Source organism: Miniopterus natalensis, chromosome 20 (genome assembly GCF_054644295.1).
Source record: "Miniopterus natalensis isolate mMinNat1 chromosome 20, mMinNat1.hap1, whole genome shotgun sequence".
NCBI lineage: Eukaryota > Metazoa > Chordata > Mammalia > Chiroptera > Miniopteridae > Miniopterus > Miniopterus natalensis.
Genome location: NC_142100.1, coordinates 11691071 through 11714231, shown reverse-complemented (window position 1 = coordinate 11714231; position 23161 = coordinate 11691071). Strand labels below are relative to the sequence as shown.

The following is a 23161-nucleotide window of genomic DNA, read 5'->3' as shown; positions in this document are numbered from 1 at the left end:
GATTGACTGACTGACGTTAATCCTCACCTAAGGATATTTTTTCCATTGATTTTTTTAGAGAGTGGGAGGGAGGGAGGAAGGGGGAGAAAGAAACATCAGTGTGAGAGAAACACAGGACTGGGGCCCGGGGATCAAACCTGCAACCCAGGTATGTGCCCTTGACCGAGAATCAAACCCACAGCCCTTTGGTGTGCAGGCTGACGATCTAACCACTGCGCCACGCTGGCCAGGGCTTGATTTTATTTTAATTTTATTATACTTAGTGTTTTCTAAAGTTGTTTTTGTTTGATAACATGTGAGATCGGTATGTAAAAGGGCTTTAGACACAGATTGAGGTTTGTTCCATTACTATATGGACGTTTTTGCTTGACCATCATTATTCAAGTTTCAGAAACACCTGGTTATATCATCACAGCTTCTTCAACTTTTTGGTCATATTTCTTCCTTTATAGATAAAAGCAGTCATTGAACCATTTTCAAATGCTTATAGTCTTGGCAGAAATATGGTGACTAAAACAATGACATGAAAACAAAGGTGGGGGGGAAGAACTCCGGAGTGAGGACTTGGCCTCGCTCACCAGGCAACGTGTTCACAAGCAGCAAGAGGCAGGCAAAAGTCAGCATGAGTCCAACAGAAAGCTCGAACGGCCCATATATTCTTAGAGGTCATTTTAACAAAAAGTATGTAGACCTCTCCTTCATTTTGTGGTGCTTGGAAATTTACAGGAATTAAAATCAGATCCACCATCACTTTTCAAAAAATGTTTCATGAATATGTAGTTATGATAAAGTTAAATTTTTCCACTGCTTTTTTTCCTCTTAATTTTTTAATGTGGTTTACATTACTTATATAGAAATATTAATTCATGCTGTTCTAAAATTGGAACTCTGATCTATCAAAGTCCAACTATTATCCAAGTTCTCTAATTTGCACCAGCGAGAAGGAACCTCACCTGGTTTTGCTGAAGACTGAACCTAGGAACCCCGCAGAGCTGCTCACTACCTAACGAGTGAATGGGTACCAACAAGGCTGCACTTCACTGGCTGGTGGGCGAACCTCGGGGACAACTGGACATATCATAGTAAAACGGCGGAATATAAAATCATAAGTCATTCTTCATAAAGCAAAGGCGAACACATTCCTATTTCTCATGCTTTATAAGAGGTAGAGAGCTCAAGCTTTCTAAGGTCAATAAGGCTGATATCAAGGAGTATCACATTGAGGGGTTTTCTAATTGTGTTAATTGCTGTGAATGAATATATTTTAAGTATCATATTGTTTTCTATCAGAATACAAGCTCTTTGAAGACAGGTTTTTTGGGGGAGTTTCCACTTTTGTTCACTGATGTATTCCCAGCACCTAAATCAATGTCTGGCATTTAGAAGAGGCCCAACAGGTTTTCGTGCAATGAATGAATAAATGAAATGAACAAAAATCCCTTATGATTGCATATGGCGGTTGAGATATCAAGGGACTTTCTGACCTATCATACTCTTCTTTCTAAATCATAAGGCAGCTCTTGCCATTTAGAGAAAAGAATTTGCAAATTTAAAATAATAGTAATAAAAGCAGCTTGGGGTAGATATAAACTTTATTCTGGTTTTATTAGTATCAATTACAAACATAACTGTGTTGTTCTGATAAATGAAGTAATCTGCAAGTAGAGAAGAGAGGAACAATACTGTGAGCATCAAAAATTCAGGCTATTACAGCGAAGTAGTCTTACAGAGGCTGAGAAAATGTAACTAGAAGACATCTAAGTGAGTAACTTCCATTCTATTGTATCAATTTATATTGAATGAGGTATTATTTGGTAGCTCAAAATATGTAATTTACAAATACAGCCGAGAACATATATAAAAATAAAATGATGGCTGTTATTCCTAAAAGGTCTGAGAATAAACACAGGTTTGTATTTTCCTAACACATCTCACTGAGTGACAAGATAACACTCACTTGATCGTTGCCAAGGAAAAGAAAATTCCATTAGTGCCAAAAAATAAATTAAAAAATTCCACTGGCTCTCAAGGACTCTCAAATGCTAGGTATTATACAGATTTAAATACATGTCTTTTTCCAATATGCGGACATTTTTCAATTACTCAGAACCATGGCGGGGTGCTCTGCGTAGATTACAAACTCCGGATGATTTGTACATATGCTTACGGGCAAAGGTTCATTAAGCCTTCATTTTGGGCACTGAATGAAGTTTCCGCAATGGCAAACAGCAAGCACAACACCCTGCATGAACCATGCGACAGAAATAAATTTAAAGAGTGCCTAACAATCAATCGTTTAAAATCTAAAGCTCTTCAATGTACTGGTCTTTGTATTTGAAATTCAAGAAGTATTTTCCTTCCATTTTTCAGGACATTTTAAAACATTACACATATAGCCTTCCAAAGGGGGGGGGGGGAGACTGCTATTCTACCTTAACCTGGTGAAGGAGCATAAACTTCAGAGTGCCCTCAGACAACTTAACATTTGAAATTCTAGATCTGAATTTCAGTGCTTACCTTCTGGTAATGTTAAAAAAGAACAAAAAAGAAGGCAGGATGATCATTCTGAGGACTGGGGAGCAGATCAGAATCCAAAAGAGTCTGTACAGGGTATATCCTGGAGGTAACATAGGAAGGACTGTCCTAAAATGGTGTTTTACTTGGATCTCATTAGGTTCTAGAACCAACTCTAAAAACTTAAGGTATGGCCCGGCCGGGCGTGGCTCAGTGGTTGAGCATCGACCTACGATCCAGAAGATCACAGTTCAATTCCCCATCAGGGCATATGCCTGGGTTTTGGGCTTGACCCCCAGTTGGGGGCATGCAGGATGCAGCCAATCAATGGCTTTCTCACCACTGATGTTTCTCTCTCTCTCTCTTTCTCTCTCTGGCCCTTCCTCTCTCTGAAAATCAATAAAGGCATATAAATAAATACTGAAGCTATGAAGTACTGTGATGATTCTTGAGGATACAACAAAGAATCCACTGTAAGTTGGTATAGCAGCAAACAGTGAGTACTGTGACAGGTTAAGCTCTAACAAATCCTATAAACTTGAATTTTCAGATTCTCCAAACAGCTCCAATGATTCTGACATATTTGAAATCTGTTCTCTTCTCTCCATTTTCATTGCCACTGTTTTATTTCACTGCTTGTCTAGCTTACTGCAAGAAGCCTCTAAATGATCTTTGTGCTTCCAGTCTTACCCTATCCAATTCATTTTCCACATTATGGCCAGTTCTAGAACCTATGACTAGCCATGCCAATCTCCAGATTAAAATTCTTTGATCAAGATAAAGTCCAAGCTCCTTGGCACATCATCTGACCTCTTGTTTATATCTCCAGCCTCATGTCTTACAACTTCCCACCACCTTTCACTCTCTTCCCTCAAACCCTAGGCTCCAACTATCTAGAACTACATAGTATAATACATTTCACCAGAATATCTGGGACATGACAGGTTCCAAATAAATGATGATTCTGGAGTTTTGATACCTTAAGTCTAAAAGAATATGACGACTGAAAAAACTCAATCTCACCTCATTACTTTCTAATTCTCTTTTATCTAACTGCAGGTTATCGCCCACTCATGGGTTGGGAAATTGATTTTAGGGGGCTGTGACCACCTTTCCAAACACCCCAAGTGGGAGATGAAGAGACAATATACAGGGGATCAAGAACTGTTCTGAAGAGGACCCGGGGGGCGGGGTGAGAGGGTGGTTATGGGGACAGGGGTGAATGCGGAGCTGGTACAGGTTAGGGGAGATGGGTGCAGGTGAGGGGCATCTGAGGTCTGACAGCTTGGGGAGGGGATTGGCTGAGCCTGTGGGCACAGTGCAGGCATGTAATAATGTGGAGGTGTTATGCCCACACCAGGTGTTGGCGCACATCAGCGGGGACACATCAAGCCTACCTGGAGTATCCCTGGTCTACCCCATGTCCTCCCGGAATGTGTCCCTGCGGCTGCAGGGCCTGCAGGAGAAAGACTCCGGGTCCTACCTCTGTTCTGTGAATGTGCGAGACCGTCAAGGCAAAAGCAGGGGCCACGCCAGCAAAACTTTACATCTCCAAGTGTTGGGTAAGATGCGTACATTTTCCAATACCTCCCCACCCATGGGGGTCAGGCGGGTCTCTCTCCCAGTGGCTGAGTGTGCAGGTTGGAGGAAGGGCAAATGGAGTGACAAAGGGCATGTGTGTAGAAACTGGTGTGTGGGGGGGTGTCTGCTGGTCTTTGGTATGAGTTTTTAACCTGTCTCCCTTCCCCTAGTTCCTCCAGTTCCTCCATCCTGTCATCTACTGGGTGTGCCCTGTGTGGGGACCAATGTAACCCTGCACTACCAGTCCCCAAAGAGTAAGCCAGCTACCCAATACCAGTGGGAGTGGCCGCCCCCATCTCTCAAGGCTTTCTCTGCACCAGTTTTAGGTGAGGGGTTTCTGGAGACAAGTGAGACTGTGGCTGGGGTGGGGGCAGGGGAAAAGATGGGAGGTACCAGAGGGCCTGGGGTGAAGAGGGAAGGCAGTGCTGAAAGGACTGGGGAGGACGGGGGGGGGGGGGGGGGGGGGGGGGGAGAAAGAGGGCCTGCCAGGGGCAAGCTTGTGTTGGTGCTTTCTCTGGCTGCATAACTATGTTACTAAAGAGCACCTATGGCCTAGTGGTTCAGGAACTAGAACAGAACATACCAGAGTGTATCTCACATAGTTAAGTATAGTGTCATTGTGTGGATTAAATAAATTACTATTTGTAAAGCACTTAAAACAGTGCACAGCACACAGTAAGTGCTGTATGAATGTGAGTTATATGCATTATTATTTTGTGATATTTGTCTCAGTTACACATATATATTATGTGAGTACCAGGCCACAAGGTAAAATATATTTCTTCTTGTTATATGTTCAAAAAGATGCATTGCTTTGGTTTTTCTTTCAGTATGTAAATTAAGGAATGAGCTATATCATGGATATTTGCATAATTGTAATTCAACAGTATAAAAATGTTATTTAACAAAACATAAGTTATCTAGAATTGATGTGTACTATAATGTTATTCTAAAATTATCTTCCCCATCCTTTTGCATGTTTCTTTATGACACCATCAGCCATTCATTTATAGCTTCTAAGTCATACCTTCAACAAATGCCACACTATGGTAAATTTTTCTTCAATTGAAAGGCATGACTTTTAAACAGCTGATCACTTATAAATTACTTGGAACAAGTGCATTATTTGGATGGTTCCAGTTTTGGATTCTTGAGCAAAATATATTTTACTGCATTTGTAGTTTGCACCACTTTGTTACACTGCCCCTGGGCTTTTTCCCCAAATGCTCATCTGCCTCCACGTCCTTCTGCTCAATTCAGTCCCTCTTCACCTTCAGGATCCGCCTCCTAAAAGCCTGAGATGCGCTTCCTGTGTGCACCTGTAGCACCATGAGCTCTTCGTCAACACAACGCACCGACTTTGCTCACAATACTGTAATTGGTGCTTCAGGAGTCGACTCCTTCACTGGAAGGTGGACACCATGACAGTAGGTGGAACACTGCTTTATTTCTAGGACCTACTGCAGAAGGCACTCAAATATTTTATTATTGGTAATTTTAATAACACCCAAAGTCCTTATTTCAGACCTTAGTATTGAAACCCAGAGGTGAGTCTGTCAATTGAGTGATAAAAAGGGAATGAGCGCCCAGCCGGGCGTCGCTCAGTGGTTGAGTGTCGACCTAGGATCCAGGAGATCAGGGGTTTGAATCCTGGTCAGGGCACATGCCTGGGTTGTGGGCTTGATCAATGACTCTCTCATCATTGATGTTTCTAACTCTCTCTCCCTCTCCTTTCCTCTCTCTGAAATCAATAAAGATATATTTTTAAAAAAATTTTTTTTAAATCTTTAAAAAAAAAAAAAGGGAATGAGCAAGACCTCCAAATCGTCCCCCAGAAGTTTGGATTTTAAGCTCCACACTGTGCCCATTTCCTCAGGAGCTCAAGGGCCCATTGATCAGTCAAGAAAGATACTGAAAAGAGGCTCAGAGTTCTAAAGCAGTGGCCTTCAGCTGAGGTACCCACATGCGCCTTCTCTAATTACTGATTAAGGAACCTTAAAACTGTAGGGATTTCAGTCATTCCCAGTCTTGCTTTTTTCAGGTGTGAAGCTTGGCTCCTTAATTTAGAATAGCCAAAGCAATATAGGTTAGTGATATCGTTTCAGTTAAATGTAAGTGGAATAGTGTCTGATCATCAACATTTTCAAGATACATTTGCTAGAACCTACAGATAAGAATTTTGGATGAATTTTTCAGATTCAGAGTATATTATTCAATGAATTTTTACAGCTAATCCTCATCTTACTAATCTCACACTAGATTTAACAATTCCTATATCCTGTAAACTTTCAAACATATTATGAAAACATTTAATATCAGCTTTAAAATGTTTGAGAAAGTACATGGATTTCAAAACTCCTCTTGGAATACATAAGCAAAAAAGTTGTTCTGACCACTAGCCACATATGAATACTTAAAGTTAAAATTAATTAAATTAAAACTTCAGTTTCACAGCCATACTAGTCACATTTCAAATGTTCAATAGTCACCTGTGACTGGTGGCTGCTGCACAGTGGCTATTGAACAGCACAGATACAGAAACTCATGTCACCACAGAAAGCTCGACTGGACAGCACTGTCTCAGAGAATGACAAGAATGACACTGTTTGCCCACCCAACTGAGGTTACAGTATTTTGTTTCTGGCACAAAAAGCCCTTTCTCCTAGAATAGTGGAGCATGTCTCTTGACTTCTATCAAGGTTCCCCCTACTCAGGGGTTAAGTGACAGGAGTGCAAGAAGGAGGAACCTTGAACTCCCATAGAGGTTTCAGTGTGTAGCCAAGAGAATCCTTTCATAATATAAAGTCTTCTTTAATACTCTGGATAACAGCTTTTTACCTACACTATCCAGTGTGGTAGGCATTAACAACACGTGGCTGTTTACAATTTAAAATAAAACTAATTAAAAAGAAATTAAGAAGTCTATTCATTCAGTTTCAACATGTGCTTGGTTCTTGTTAGATCCCTTACTTCCAAAACAGAAAGCCTCAATATAAGTGTATGGTTGTAGTCTAACTCTACAGTCATGCGGGGCTTAATGATGAAGATACGTTCTGAGAAATACGCTCGGTGACTTCCTCACTGTGCAAACCCCACAGGGTGAGTACACGTCCATAAACCTAGATGGCATGTGTATACAGCCTACTACGACTAAGCATATACACAGGCTATATGGTACACCACTGTCATAGGTGCGGGCCACTAATGACGAGAGTGCCGTTATGTGGTGTGTGCCTATTCTTTTAAGATGTACATCAAGCCCGGCTGGCATGGCTCAGCCGCTGAGCATCGACCTATAATCCAGGAGATCGAAGTTCGATTCCCAGTCAGGGCACATGCTCCGATTGCGGGCACGCGGCAGGAGGCAGTGGATCAATGACTCTCTCATCACTGATGTTTCTATCTCTCTCCCTCTCCCTTCCTCTCTCTGAAATCAATAAAGATGTATTTTTAAAAAACAAAAAAAAACAAAGATAACTTGTCATTTAAAAAAAAAAAAGAAAAAGATATGCATCAAGCCCCTGTCAGGTTCACAAGCAGACAAGCACACTGGGACACACAAGCTTTCAGGTGACAATGGCATGGGAATGGAAACTGAAAATGTAAAAAATGGAAGGAAACAAGTATGACTAAATCTTTCTTATGAACTAATGGAGTGGCATACCATATTTTTTGGAAATCTTTAAACTTTCAACTATAATGCAAAGAAAAGGTCTTTCTGCAAACACCAGAGGAAAGTCCTCAGAGGTGGGCAGTCTATTCAAATGCTTATACAGAAACAAGCGCTTAGCTCCAAGTTATCTTGCCCTACTGGTTCTCACAAATAATGACCAGGCTTGACAGGGTGGCTCAGTTGGCTGGCCCATCGTCGGTACACCAAAAAAGGTGTGGCTGTTAACATGTGGCTATTTATAACTGTGGGTTCCATTCCCGGTCAGGGTGTGTATGGCAGGCAACCGATCAATGTTTCTCTCTCACACTGATGTTTCTCTTTCTCTCCCTCTCTCTCCCCCTTCTACTATTTTTTTTTTTTTTAATATATCCTTATTGATTTCAGAGAAAGGAGAGGGAGAGAGAGAGATAGAAACATCAATAATGAGAGAGTCATTGATCGGCTGCAGCCTGCAACCCGGGCATGTGTCCTGACCAGGAATCGAACCCCGATTGCCTGGATCCTAGGTCGACGCTCAACCAATGAGCCACGCCCGGCCGGGCCCCCTTCTTCTCTCTAAAATCAATAATCCTCGGCGAGGATTAAAGAATAATAATAAAAAGGTAAAAGACCAAATATACTATTACTGTGAGTTGTATGCTAAAGTATTTGTTCCAAGGATTATGACAATTATTAATGAATAAATCTAAACAATGTCCCTAAAAATTTAATCACTGTGTTTGCTGGGTAGAAGCCTGTCCACCATTTTTCAATACGTCTGATGAGCACCAGCACTGATCCAGCAAAGACAAGTGTTTCAGGTCATGCATCACCTTGCATTTCATATTCAAGTAGAGCTAGAACAACACATCTGTTTCAAAGACAAAGCCAACTCTCAAGAGAAAAATTTTTGGAGAAAACCCAAAAATATGAGACTTGAGAATGAGTTTTGTAGTGCATCAGATTAACTGACAGAAGTGTGAATACAGCATGTGGCTCAGAAGTGAATGTTCTCATGAATTCCAAGTCTAGAGAGATCTTTCAACTACTACAATGTGAACTGTGATGTGCTCTCTCCCTCCTCTGAAGTCATTACACTTATTGTCTGCTTTAGTATGACACAAAGCATTTTAGTATATGACACTTAACCAAGTACTGAATTGTATGCCATCCCTTGTGTTGTCTTATACAGCTTTTAACTCTATGTAAACTCTCAGACTGTATATTACATTTCTTTTATTCATTCCAACATGTGGCAGACACCCCTGCACATGGTAAGTGCTCCAGTATTTGATGAATGGAGATATGAAGAAAAGGCCTATACAAAAGGATAAATACCATGTAATAACTAGAGAGAAAACCACCTATTTGTTTACCTGGCTCCAAAATTAGACTGGACTTGTTAGCAGACAAATTTTCTTCTGGCAAACAAACAAAAAAGCAACAAAACATCAGAGCCAAACAATAGTCTAGGCAGCAACACAGTGTCAAACACATCCATTTTATCCAAATTAACTGAACAAATATTAATAAGGACAGGTCAGACAGACTTGATAATAAAATTTTTTGCAATAAACAAATGTTTATATTTGACTTTAAGTCAAAATCCTGTGTGCTTAGACATATACATAATCACCTGGGTAGTATTTAAAAATTGTACTTTGGTAGCAAAATCCAAAAGCTATTAATTCAATTTCAACATTTACAACTTTAATACTTCCGCTTTATAGACAAGGGAAGTGATGCGCTTTACAGTTATTCAGGAAGGTGGTCAGAGAAGAGGCCAGGAAAGGACTCAGCTTTCTGATGCCTTCACATGATGAGATAAAAACTGCTACATCAGCATGTTGAAATTATGATTAGGGGAAATTTCCTGAAAAAACAAAACTTAAGTTACTATATCTCTCTTCCCTCCTTTCAAACTGAGAAGAAATTATTTGTAATTTTCATAATGGAAGTTTCGATAGATATTTCATATACATCAGACCAGAGCTATAACTGATGTACATGTTGTTTCTTCCCACATTTGCTCCTATGCTTAAAATTACATTCATACTAAGTCTCCCAGAGGGACAGAGCTTAGTTTTCAATGCAGTTATTTTTCAAACTGGGTTTCAAAGTCTGTGTCTTTGGGTTCAAGTTTAAGTAACACTGCTTTAGATTTTTATACTTTCCAAAATTCTTCTTCTAGACTTTAGTTGGTGAATTGAATAAATATGTACGCAGAGCCTACTGTGTGCAAGGCACTGGAGATACAGCAGTGAACAAGAGACTAGAACTTGCCCTTACAGAGCTGATAATTTTGACAGGAAAGGCCAACAGTATTAGTGGAGGAGTCTGCTCCTTGGTTGAAATCACTAAGGAGTACAGCCCTTAAACAAGTTTTCTGCCCTCCTTGTCAACTGCTACTGTGGATTAGAGAACCCATCATAATCATCTACATATTCTCAAGGTATTCTAAGAGCTTGAGGTCAATTTGGTCTTATCTGTTTGGAGACAGGTAAACTGGTCCTTTACAAAATATTCTTCAGAGAAGCTCAATCTCCTTTTCTTGCTTTAGGTTATTTTTCTCATAACTGGACAAAGATGCAATCCAACTAGAGATTTCCTGGTCATCTGAGAAAAAACTGTATAGATAAATTTCTATTCAGTGAGGTTTTGATAGCACAACACTTTTTCCTGTTGATTGGGAAATTTCTAGGGACAAAAACAGATCAGGCTAAAACAATTACAAATGCCTACGATGCACTTTTAAACTTGAGAAAAGTTCACAGATAGGATCTAATCAGCACAGTGCAAAAACTACCCCCCCACCCCCCCAGAACCTTAATGTCCTTGAGTAGAAGAATAAATGAGATTCAGAAAGCAGTGGTTACTATTAGCTACTACAGTCGACCCTTGAAAAATGCAGAGGTTAGGAGCACTGACCCCACACACAGTGGAAATTTGGAAAATAACTTTGACTCCCCAAAACCTCAACTACTGCTGGCACTTTGCACCTGCAGATTCAACCATATTTGGGGAATTCAAAAATAAAATACCATTTTTAATCAGGGTTGGTTGAATCTGAGAATGCAAAATGCAGGCACAGGGAGCACCGACTCTATATTTATGGAAAAAATACCCATATAAGTAGACCTGCACAGTTCAAATCCTGTCTGTATACTATAATTATTATGACATCCCTGGTAAAAAAAGGGGTGTGTGTCATAAAACCCAAAGGTACATGTTATGAAGTAAACCAATTTAATTTTGTAATTGAGAAATGGGTGCCAAATTCCTTGAGCAATAGTTAATAGGTTTGAAATGTCAGTTTCCGGACTAACTTTCTAAGGAAAAATGTCCCCAGATGAACACTACCTGAGCCAAGATCTCTTAAACTTTGGAGCACTCTCCTCCTTCAGTGTGATTGTCATTGATTACTTGGTTCTTAACCCCCATCCCCACTCCTCTCCGCCAAGGAGTTCCAAAAACAGTGCCATCCCTATCAGAAAAGAAGTACACAGATACTATGACTATGAAGGAGAAGTGGTTCACTGAAAACTGGAATCCTACCAGAATCTTTTAGTAGATACTGTGATGAGGGAACTAGCTTACCTAAAAAAACAACTCCATATCAGCTTACAAAACACATACAAGCTTGCACGCCTAGATTAAAAGTCAGTAAAAACAGCTAAACGAAACCCGGCTAGTGATAGAATTTCTAGCCCAAATTAAGCCTCTGTATTTAAACATTCACATACATAAGGATGGCCAGATGCACACTGAGAGCTTGACCTGTCACCACATCGGGCAAAACAACTACAGCAGGGGGGAAACTGGTTTTCATGGAGCTGTCAGAAACATACCTCAAGCCAATCTGATACCTCTGAAGGCATCGACACTCCAAATCCTAGACCAACTCTCAGCCAAGCTAACTTCACGATCACAATGCACTGTCTGGCTCCAATCAAGCCTTTCCAATTCTCCGAAGCATCTCCAGTCTTACTGGTCCTTCACAGCTCAAGTTAGAAGCAAGGCGACTGACACAAAGGCCAGTCATCCGAAGGCGCTTTCTGTATGACTCCGCCACTGCACTCATCTGAAAATTCCTAAACTGGGGGCCCAGCGGCGCCCCCTTTCCCTTCCTCAATTCCGCCCGGTAAGCCTCTGCCTGGAACAAAGCGAGGCCCCGGCGGTGGGGCTCGGGGCGCCCGGGCTCGGGGATGCCCACCGCGCGCAAGGAGAAACCACCAACTTCGGAGCGCAGAACGTCTTCCATTGGCAAGAAAGAGGGGCGGCGGCAGACACGCCCAACTTCAAACTCAGGAAACCTACGGGCTGGCGGCCATCTGGGAAAAAAACCTTCCCAGGGAGAGAAGAAAAAGGCGGACAGATGCGAGTCGCCCACCGGGCTCCGAAGGGAGCCCCGAGCTGGGACCGGCCCCGCCCCCGCGGTCCGCTCCCCGCCTCCTCTCTGCCTCGGGTTCGCTGCCCCGGGCCGGGCGGCCGGTTACCTTGATGCGCTCCCGGCACTGGGAAGGGGTCCGCTCGTAGCCCAGCTCGGCCAGGGCCCGGGACACGCGCTCGTACATGGCCGGCCCGGGGGCCTTGCTGCCGAACACCGTGCCGGCTCCCTCCAGCTGCTGGTACCGCGCCTCCACCAGCCGCTCGTTGCCCCACACAGCGATGAGCGCGTTGGTCTCGGCCGGCGTCCACGACATGCCGCGGCAGGCGGCCGCGGGGGCTCCCCAGGACGAGGCGGTGCTGCGGCCCCCCAGCCCCAGCCCGAGACCCCCGGACGCCGCCGGCCCCGAGCCCGCCGCACTGCCAGACCCGAGCGGGGAGGCGCCCCGAGGCGTGGAAGGGTCGGACAGCGAAGGGTTCCCGTCGCTCAGGCCGCCGGGAGAGGCAGGGGAGAGCACCTCCATCTTCGGGATTTTAAGCGGCGAGTTGGCGGGCCGCTCCGAGCCACAGGGCGCAGCCATCTTCCTAGCGGCCGCCACTGCATCGCGCGGAAGTGACGCGCCCGCGCTTCCGGCCGCCGCGGTCTCCGGGGCCGCCCTGGGGCCTGGCTCGCCCGGGGCTGCGCCGCTCGCGGTCTCGGCCGCCGGACGCGGGTCGTCGGTTCCCCGCGGTCTCTCCCCTCGCGCCCGCCCGCGCCGCCCGCCGCTCTCCCGGGGCGAGGGCCGAGGAGGGGCCGCGCCGGCGCCGCGCGCGGAGGAGAAGGGCGGGGGCATGAGGGCGCCGCTGTGCGGACCGAGCGGAGCCTCCCCACTTCCTCTCCAGTCTCAGCCCCCGGGAGGGAGGGCGCCGCGCGGGGCCGCGGTTAAGGGGGACTGGACGGTCGCGCTCCTCTCTGCCTCCCCCCGGCCGCCCCTCCCGCCGCCCGGCCGGGGCGCGGGGCCGGCGTCCAGGTGGAGGCCGGGCCGCCCCCGGAGGTGGATCCAGGGAGGCGCCCGGGCCGGAGGGCGAGCATCCCCGGGGGAGGCTTTAAAAAGCGGGGACCCTGTTCACGAAACACTAGCGCATTATTTAAAGAACAACTCTGATTCCAATTATGATAGGTTTCCCGGTGTATTGTGGGTGGGTGTGACCGATTGTAGAAGAATTAGGTACCCTGCGGCCTTTGTAGAGCTTGTAGCTTACAGACGCCCGAATCCCGGAGCCCAGCAGAGAAGCTGCTCCCCGATACCACTCTCCATTCGCCCCGGTTTCAAAGTTGAACCGATTTCCCCACTGCTTTTCATACTCTCCAGTGTAAGCGATAGGGGCGGGGGGGGATGGTGGGGCACTGGCAATGCATGTGGATATAAATCATGTCTGCTCTTTATTTTTATTTTTTAGCCCTCGGAGGATTTTTTTTTTTTTGATGTGTGATTGGTTGTCCCCCTCATGCGCCAGGAGAGAGCGGGGGCTCTGAGATAATGTGCCCTTGGCTGGACTCAAACCCTGGACCCTTCAGTCCGCAGACAGCGCTCTAACCACTGGGCAGACAGGCTGGGGCATGCCTGGTCTGTCTGGCTCCAGGAGGGCACACTTTGACCTGGTTGCTGTGTCCCCACACTGACCTCCCCTGGCGGTGTGTCTCAGGAATGCTGACGATTCTTGGGTCCCAGGAATGGGCTACACCGTTTTGACATCATGGAAAGATGAAGGACATTGTTAATCTTGTTGGCAGGCGCACTGGCCACGTGCCCTGCAGCCCCTGCCCTACCCTCCCTGCTGCACGTAGCTCTTCTTCCCTGCCCCTATGTAATCAGCCAGCTGGCAGGAGATGTTAGAGCAGTTTTCCAAGGTGCCGTAACTGCTGCTCTCTCCTATTGCCAGCAATTCGAATAAACGCCCATAAAAGATTCAGCCTTGTCTCTGCTTAGTGACAGTGGCCACAGGCAGTAATGGACTTGTGTCTGGTATCATAAGGAGATAGAAAAAGAAAACTTCAGCCCGGCGTGGCTCAGCGGTTGAGCCTTGACCTAGGATCCAGGTGATTGGGGTTCAATTCCCGGTCAGGGCACGTGCCTGGGTTGCGGGCTCCATCCCCAGCGGGGGGTGTGCAGGAGGCAGCCGATCAATGACTCTCATCATTGATGTTTCTCTCTCTCTCTCCCTCTCCCTTCCTCTCTCTGAAATCAATAAAGATATATTAAAAAAAAAAATTCAATTATAGTTTTCGTGACCTCTGGTAATTAGAATATTAATCGCTCCAGAAGGCTCCTTAAAGTGCTGCAATTTAAGGGACATTAGCACAGCAGATCCAATACGTAGCTGTAAGTTATTTCAGTATTCTTGAAAGCCAAAAATCTAATTGTTTATCTTGGATCTTTAACTTAAAAGCCTCAGCGATTTTCCCCCCCAAAACTGAATAAGCTATGCAACACTTTTTAAAATAGCAAACATATGTTAGATTTAAAAAAATAGAGCTGAGGTCAGCTACATTTTTAACTCTGAGGGTTATCCAAGAGAATGATATGTTTGTCGGGAAGCCAGAGGAATAAACGATTAGCATAAAGTAGAGGGATAGTTGTCTTCGTGTGTCATGTTAAAATGCCACCATCGTATCTAAGCTACAAGTATGAAAAATCGAAGAAGTTCCAACCCTGGCCAGTGTGGCTCTGTGGTTAGAGCGTCAGCCCGTACACAGATCCAAATATCCTTGGGTTAATATTAACAGCAACAGAAACAAACAAAAAAAGGAGTTCCAGGATTTATGCTATCTCTTCCTCTTTTTCTAAGATTCTAGATTATGGATCCTAGAGTCAGGATGCCTGGCTTCGAATTCCAGTTCTGCGATCTCAGCCAACTTACTTAACCAGCCCCTGAGTGCCTTGGTGTCCTCGCCCATCAGGGGAGGATGCTCTCAGCGTCCCTGTGAGACTCACGTGAGTTAATACAGGCAAAGCCCCTGGAGGGGCGCCTGCTTCGCAGTGAACACTGATCGCTGGCTTCCATCTCGCTTTGCCTGTACTCTAGTTAATAGAATCTTCCCTTTGTCACTTTTCCCCCACTGCTGGTCTCATGTTCCCATTTTCAGTTCTCTTAAGGGTTCCAGGGGGATCTCAAACATCTATCCAAGCAAATTCACTCTCATTTAGTCCAACAGTAAGTTTTTTAATGTTATATTTAGTGTGTAGGAAAGGGAGAGTCATGCCTAAATCATACACTAAATCAGAGGCTCCAAAGAGTTTTAAAATCATTATCCCACGAGCCTGGAAAACAATCGTCTTTCCTTCTATTGTTAAGTTTGGGTGATTCTCAAGTCAACTCTGACTCATGAGGGAAGCCTTCCTAGATAAAGTGGGTTGACTGAGAAGTCTCCCTTCCCACAAACTTCTGTTTCTAGATATTATTTCTATATAGCCCCCCTTTATTACCACACCCATCAGTCTACCCGATGAGAAAAAACTTGGAAAAAATCCAGTAACATCCTAAAGTTAAAACTAAGCCAATAATGTAAAAGTTATTAATATGTATTTCATAGTATAAAATTGTGATATAGGCAACCAGGATCATGCATTTTTCATGTTGGCTTACCAGGGCTGATCCTGGGTTCCAGGACTGGGTGGTGCTTGTTCAGGACTTCACAGTTCACTCGGAATTCATGGAATGGCACTGTATCTGAAGTAATGTAGTACACCTTTTATTGCGGATCGAAATGATAGTCATAAGTTGGTAAAAACCTATTTGAGAGGTGATGTAGGAAATGTCTCAAAAATAAAATGTATAGAAGAGTACAGAACAATACGTATTAATCTACCTGTAAACTCTCAGCTATTCCCTTGAACTGAATTAGCCCCCCATCCATTTTCTCCATAGTCGTGTCGAATGTGTGTTCTCCCAGCTTTTCTCTGAAGCCTCCTCTAGCCTGTTGGCCAGAGCCCCCCACCCAGCACCCCCTCCCAGCCTAGCACTTCACTAATGTTTCCTATTGCAAACGCTTAGCTGATTCTGCTGCGTACTTTCTGTGTTTCATGACTGTATGTTTTTGGCCTTGTCTTTTTTTCCCTTCACTCTCCACATCATGTTCTGTTACCTTTACCCCTAAAATATTTTCCTAAACCTGACTGCTTCTCAAGCCCAGCCCAAGCCTCCACCAGGCCGCCACTGGCCAGCTGGACTTCCTGCTCGCACACTTGCTTGCTTACACAATAACCAAAGTGAACTTAGTTTTTAAAAACTGTCCTGTGAAATATAACATGTACATAGAGAAATACATAAAACAGACACGTACAGCTACTATGCGAATTTTTTTTTTTACCCTCACCCAAGGATATGTTTATTGGTTTGAGAGAGAGAGAAACGATGTGAGAGAGAAGCATTGATCAGTTGTCTCCCATATGCTCCCCAACCAGGGTTCGAACCCCAAGCCTTTTGGTGTACAGCAGGACACTCCAACTCACTGAGCCACCCGGCCAGGGCCTGTGTGAATTATTATAAAGCAAATACCACTTAACTACCACCCAGGCCAAGACATAGAAGATAGCCAGCACTCTAGAAGCCCCCCCTAAAACCCCTTCCCGGGGTTAACCTTCCCTCCATTACACAGATAACCATGATCCTGTCTTGCCTCTTTCTAATTTATCACTTTTTTATGTGCCACCCAAAGTTGTATCTGATTTTGAATGTTTTATAAGTAAAATCATGTCTTCTGGCTTACCTCATCCAATATTACATTTTTAATGAAGACTCATCTATTCTGTAGTATGCATTTTTGTTGCTGTAAAATACTCTGTTTTATGACTATATCTCATTTTATTTATCCATGCTACTATTGAATTTTTGAGTTGTCTCTAATTTAGGATATCATGAGTAATGTTGCTACAAACGTTCTTGTACATGTCTCCCGGTGCATATGTGCAAGTATTTCTGCAGACTCTATACCTCCCTCCCCCCTCCTCCCTCCCTCCCTCTTCTCTCGTCTTTCCACGTGGACACCCGGTTAACCCAACTCCGGTGACTGAAGAGACCACTTCCCCTCCCTCTTTGGCAGTGCCATCTTTGGCATCAGTCAGCGCCCATATGCGCATGGGGCTGTTTCTGGGCTCTGCTCTTGCATTGGTCTACTTGTCTACCCACTTTTCTATTTGTGTTCCTTATGACAATATCGCAGTGCCCTAATAATGTGTCACGCCGGCTTTATGCCGCCTCATGTCAAGTAGGGAACCCCCCCCCCTCCCTCCTCCGGGAGCAGCTGCTCTTCCTGATCCTTCGCGTTTCATATACATTTTAGAATTAGCTTGTCAAGCTCTACAGAAAAAGCTGTGGGTGTTTTGATTGGTGTTTAGCGAACCTATGGCCCAATTTGGGAAAACTGACATTTTTATAGTACTCAGTCTTACAATCCTTGAAAATGACACATCCTTTCATTTATTTAGTTTTCTTTCTCTCAATAAATAAAGTGTTATAGTTTTCTACAGAAAGTTCTTACGTGCTTTTTGTTGCTTGTATTCCTAAGCAGTTGGTATTTTTTACACTCTTGTAAATGGTATCATTTTTACCATTAGTTTCTAATTGTTTTTCCTGGTACAGTAGCCCTCCCTCATCAGCGTTTTCACTTCCCGCGGTTTCAGTTATCCACGGCCGGTTGCAGCCTGGAAATAGTAAATGGAAAATTCCAGAAATAAACAATTCGTAAGTTTTAAATTGTACGATGTCCTGAGGACCACGTTGAACTCTCAGGGCATCCCACTCTCTCCTGCCAGGGACGTGACCCATCCCTTTGTCCAGCATGTCCACTGTAGCTGATCTCCAGCGGGTGGTCCCTTAGGAGCCCTCTGCAACCCAATAAGAAATCGGGCTCCCCGGAGCCCAGGTGGAGGGCCACAGAGAGAGAGGAAGGTAGCAGGAGCCAGATGTGCTCCAGCCTCCCCTGGTCTCTCTAGCCCAGGCTCCAACATGCGAATGAAAAGCACTGAGCTGGCTCCAGCCTCAGCCGCCACCTGACTGCAGCCACCTGAGACCCTTAGCAAGAGCTCCTGGCTGACCCCAACATCCCCCGATCCTGATGACTGTCGTCCTGTGCCTCTGACCTGCAGGGTGTTTTGTTTTACAGCAACGGGTACTTGGAACAACGATGCCCAGCCCTTCTCTACCCACCTCTCCACCCACATGGCTTTGGATCTGTCCTATCAAACAAGGCACTTCAAGCGACAGCCTCCTCCTCATAACTCATCCCCTCAAATGTCACCTCCCTTTAGAGAAGCCTTTCCTGCCTCTCTATCACACTGCCATTTTATTTTGTTGACGCATATTTTCTGCAATCACCTATTTATATATATTCACTTTTACTTCATGTATTTATTATGTGCTGTCCTCATCTAGAATGTAAACTGTTTGAAGCCAAGCATTGTGTCTGTCTTGTTCACCTCTAATAGGACCCACACTTAAAATAGTGCCAAACAGGCTTTCACCGTTGACCAGTGTGTGTGTGGTGGGTAATGGTGCTTTAGCCAACTCACTAGAAGGGTTAAAGTAGAGGAGACTAGGTTATCAACACAAAATTGTAAATTATGTGATCATAAGGCTTAAGAGGATTAAAAACCAAATCACAGACAAAAAAATATCAAAAGCTTCAAGAACATGAGAAACCCTTGATCCAGCTATCCCACTGCTGGAAGGTATGTTAGGAAAATAAGATTGCACACAAAGATTTAGTCACAAGATTGGTCACCTCTGCATTGCGTACAAGACCAACAATTAGAATGGGCCTGTAAGTCCAGCCATAAGAAATTGGTTCAATGAGGGCTGCTATATTCATTCCATGAAATGTTCTTCTGACAGGAAAAATGATGTAGTAAATGAATTAACTTAGATGTTTACAATATTTTTATTAATCAAGAATAAGAAGCTTGTTAAGAGAATGAAATGACAACCACAGATTGGGAGAAGATATTTGAAAAAAACACACATATCTGATAAAGGACTTGTATCTAAAATATACAATGAGCCTGGCTATGTTGCTCAGTGGTTGAGAGTCGACCCATGAACCAGGAGGTCACCAGTTCAATTCCGGTCAGAGCACAGGCCTGGTTGTGGGCTCAGTCCCCAGTAGGGAGCCTGCAGGAGGCGGCCGATTGATGTTTCTCTCTCATCCATGTTTCTCCCTCTGCCTTCCTCTCTCTAAAATCAATAAAAACATATTTTAAAAATAAAGTAAAATATACAATGAATACTTAAAACAACAACAAACAAACAAACAAGAAATGGGCAAAAGATCTGAACAGATGATATACAGGTGAAAAATATGCATATGGAGAGATGCTCAATGTAGTATGTTGTCGGGGAATTGCAAATTGAAACAATGAACACCACTAAACATCTATTAGATGGGCTAAAATCCAACACACGAACAATGCCAAATGCTGGCAAGGATGTGGAGCTATGGGAACTCTCATTCACTGTTGCAAATAGTTAGCCCCTTAAAACCTACACATAGTCTTACCATACCACCCAGAATTGAACTCGTGTCCACACAAAAACCTGCACATGCAGGCTCATAACAGCTTTATTCATAATTTCCAAAAAACAAGAAGTAACCAAGAAGTCCTTCCACAGGTGAATTTGCGGGACAGATGTACCATAAACTGCGATACATCTATACAGTGGAATATTATTCGATAAATAAAGGAAATGACTACCAAGCCACGAAAAGACAGGGGAATGCATATGGCTAAGTGGGAGAAGCCAGTCTGAAAAGGCTACATAATGTAGGATTCCAACTATATGATGTTTTGGAAAAGGCAGAACTACAGGGAGAGTAGAAAAGACTGGGGATTGCCAGAGGTGCAGCAGGAAGGGGGGAAGGGGGAAGGGACGGGGGAGCACAGGGATTTTGAGGCGGTGAAACTAGCCTGTAGGATCCTGACATACACACATGCATAGGTGACTTCATGCGTTGGTCAAAACGCCCCCAATTCTACAGCACAGAGCGCTAACACAAATGTAAACTATGGCTTTAGTTAATAATGATGTATCAATATTAGTTCATCAATTATGACACAAGCACCGTAGGAAAGCACAACGTTAATAACAGGGGAACCTATGCATGGGGGGGAGGGTGGAACTCTGTATTTTCTGCTCAATTTTTCTGTAAACCTAAAACTGCTCTAAGAAAAAAGCTTCTTAATAAGTTTTTACAAATAAGCCTACATACATTTATTAAATTTTAAAAGGGTTGTAATGATATGCAACAGGTTTTCATGCTGGTTCTGTCTGACGCTGGTTTTAATTTTTGTTATTTATCTTTGCCTTCTTGCAAAGAAAGAAATGACGGTTTTGTAATAGTTAAGAGAACTGAAAAACGGTTATTTTAAAAACAAGTGCTGGAAGAAATAACGCAATGATCTTCCCTGTCTCCCACTGCTGCAGCTGTCAGTTTGTTCCCAAGTGGGGACACAGAGCACACCTCACAGGAAGGTATGAAGCATAAATAATAGCGGGATAAAGTGCAATTTGCATGGAGCCTGGGGCACACCGAACACTTAATAAATAAAAGGCAGTTGTTGCTATTTCCTTTCATCTGCATGCTGCTAAGGCAGGCCCCCCACTCCCACGCCCAGACCCGACCCAACACTGTCATCTTAGAGATGAATGTTTCATGGATGTCCTTTATTAGATTGACGAAATTCTCTACAATTCCTAGTTTGTTGACTTTTTTGTGTGGGATTTTCCCCCACAAAGGGATATTGGAGTGCTTGGATTTTGTCAAATACTTTTTCAGTCTCTTTTAAAATGATCATGTGATTGTTGCCCTATTGACTGAATTATGTTGGCTTGCAGATATAGTTAAACAATTCTGCACTTTGGGGATAAATTGCACTTTGTTATGATGTATAATCCCTTCTATGTGTTGCTGGATTCAGTTTGTTAGTATTTTTTTGAGGATTTCTGCATCTCCATTCACACTTGACTGTTAGGCTCCACTAATTGCCAGCTGATTGCCCTGCTGTTTTCTACAATGACACGGGGCACAGATTACTCCGCAGTGAGAACCAGTTAAACCTGGTCCCCTTTGCAGGGTCGTTTCTGAGGTCAGTCTCTGAGGTTCATCCTGCCCCCGGGAGGGCTGTTATTAGCTGTCTCTTTCCCTGGCTCTCTCTGGTAAACCTGGTGACCTACAGTCAGCTAATTATCCTCGTGGAGCTACCAGCCTCCTTTTAACTGCTCGCCACAGAAATCTCCAGTATTTTCAAGGGCGCCTGTAGGCTTGAACTTTCCTACACTCTGCTGCAAATGTCAGTTCCCTTGGGGAAAGCCTTGGCATTCTCTTGTTCTTCTGGCCTACCTATCCCCTGGGCAAAAATCTCTGCTCTATTGCTTCAGAGCTGGTGGCAGGGACAGTGGACAGCACGTCTCAGAGTGATCTGCGTCTCAGAAGGTACTGGGTGGGGGTAGTGAGCCTCTTGTCTTGGCTGGCCTGTCCCCAGTGGGACCTCTTCTCTATGGGTGCACTGGGCTGAGGCCCATTAGGCTTCAGTCTTCGGGGCCTGTCATGCCTGGGTGGGGGCTCTGACCTTTAATGGGGGCTTGGTGAAAGGAGAAAGCCCAGCCCCTTGCAGCACTTCCCTGGAAGTCAGCCTCTGCAATGCAGAGTCTGGAGGTATGAGAAACGCTGGTGGTGGGACCTGCACAGGGAGGTCACACAGCCGGTGACCGGAGCTGGGGGAAGGACCTTTGCTGCCGAGAGCAGAGCTTCTCCCCCGTGAGCTGGGGAGAGGTCCAGAGAGGCAGCGGGCTTCAGTGCCACAGACTCTCCCTGTTCAACGCCGGGTTTAGTAGCTTTTTCTTGAATAAATATTTCTTCATTTGCTCTATGCCCTTAGAACAATTTGCAGGGATTTAGAGGTTTTGGTTTTTTTAAAAATAATTTTCATCAGTTAGGGCTGTTTCACTGGACACTCTGCAGAGCTCCTCACGCTGCCCTTCCAGAAGCAGTCCTCTTTCGCTTTCCTTCTTGGGCAAAACTTCTCAAAAGTGTTGCCAGCATTTTATGTTCCTTTCCTGTCTCCTTCCCACCTCCTGCCAAATTCTTTCTTGAGCCAATTCCAATCAGGCTTCCCCCCACCCCCAAACCCAATGAAACTTCTTTTGTCAAGGTCACCAGTGCCTTCCACGTTGCTAACTTCTAGAGTCCAGATCCCATTGTCCTCTTACTTGACCTGGCAGCCACAGCTCATCTCACCTTTCTCCCTCAGATGCTTTCAACACTTTGCTTTCAGGACACTGCACTCTCCTGGTCCCTAGCTTCCCTCCAACCACACTTACTTCTCCTCCCCAGACTCCTTTGCTGGTGCCTCCGAACCAGTCCTTAGACCTCTTACCATTTTTATTTACACTCACTGCCTTGGTGGTCTCATCCAGTCTCATAGTTTTCAATAATCATCCATATGCTGATGGATTTCAAATTTGTATTCCAGGCCAGGCGTCTCTTCCAAACTGCACTTTCATACAATGCACCGCCTAAGTGACGTCTGCACATGGCTTCCTAACAGGCTTCTCAGACTGTGCACAAAGCTGCTTGTCTTCCCCTCCAAGTCTGCTCCTTCCACCCTTCATCATCATTGCAGTTACTCAGGCCAAAAACCACTGTATTGTCATTGACTCTCACTGCGTCCAAGCTATCAGTCAATCCTGTTGGGTCTACCTTCAAAATGTATTCAGAATCTGACTTCTTACCACTTCTCTTGCCTAGATTATTTCAAAAACTGCTTAACAGGGTCTTCCTGCTTCCATCCAGCTACCTCTCTGAGCTCATCTCCTGTTGCTGACCCCTAGCTCCAGTCACACTGGAAGGAAAGTTTTAGTTCAGAGACTCAAGAGAACTTAACCCAGAATTGGTATCCAAGTCTCCCATTACTAATACGTACAAGTTTTTGAGTGCATTCAGAAATGTTGAGCCAAGCTTACAAACCAAATGAAAGATAGCAAACATAAAAA

The 23161-nt window shown here is 44.4% G+C and overlaps 1 protein-coding gene across 3 annotated transcripts in view; it reads right to left on the bottom strand.

Annotated features, from left to right (window-relative positions):
* Positions 1–12966, bottom strand: part of MSANTD2 (Myb/SANT DNA binding domain containing 2) — a 30003-nt gene extending 17037 nt beyond the window's left edge. The window contains exon 1 of one of the 3 annotated variants that reach the window (XM_087828520.1): positions 12244–12966. In XM_087828520.1, coding sequence (XP_087684646.1) covers positions 12244–12966 — 723 coding nt within the window. Of the gene's footprint in view, positions 1–11595; positions 11825–12243 lie in introns of those variants that run through there. The other 2 variants (XM_016204395.2, XM_087828522.1) reach the window with 2 other exon arrangements.
* Between the last annotated feature and the right edge of the window lie 10195 nt (positions 12967–23161).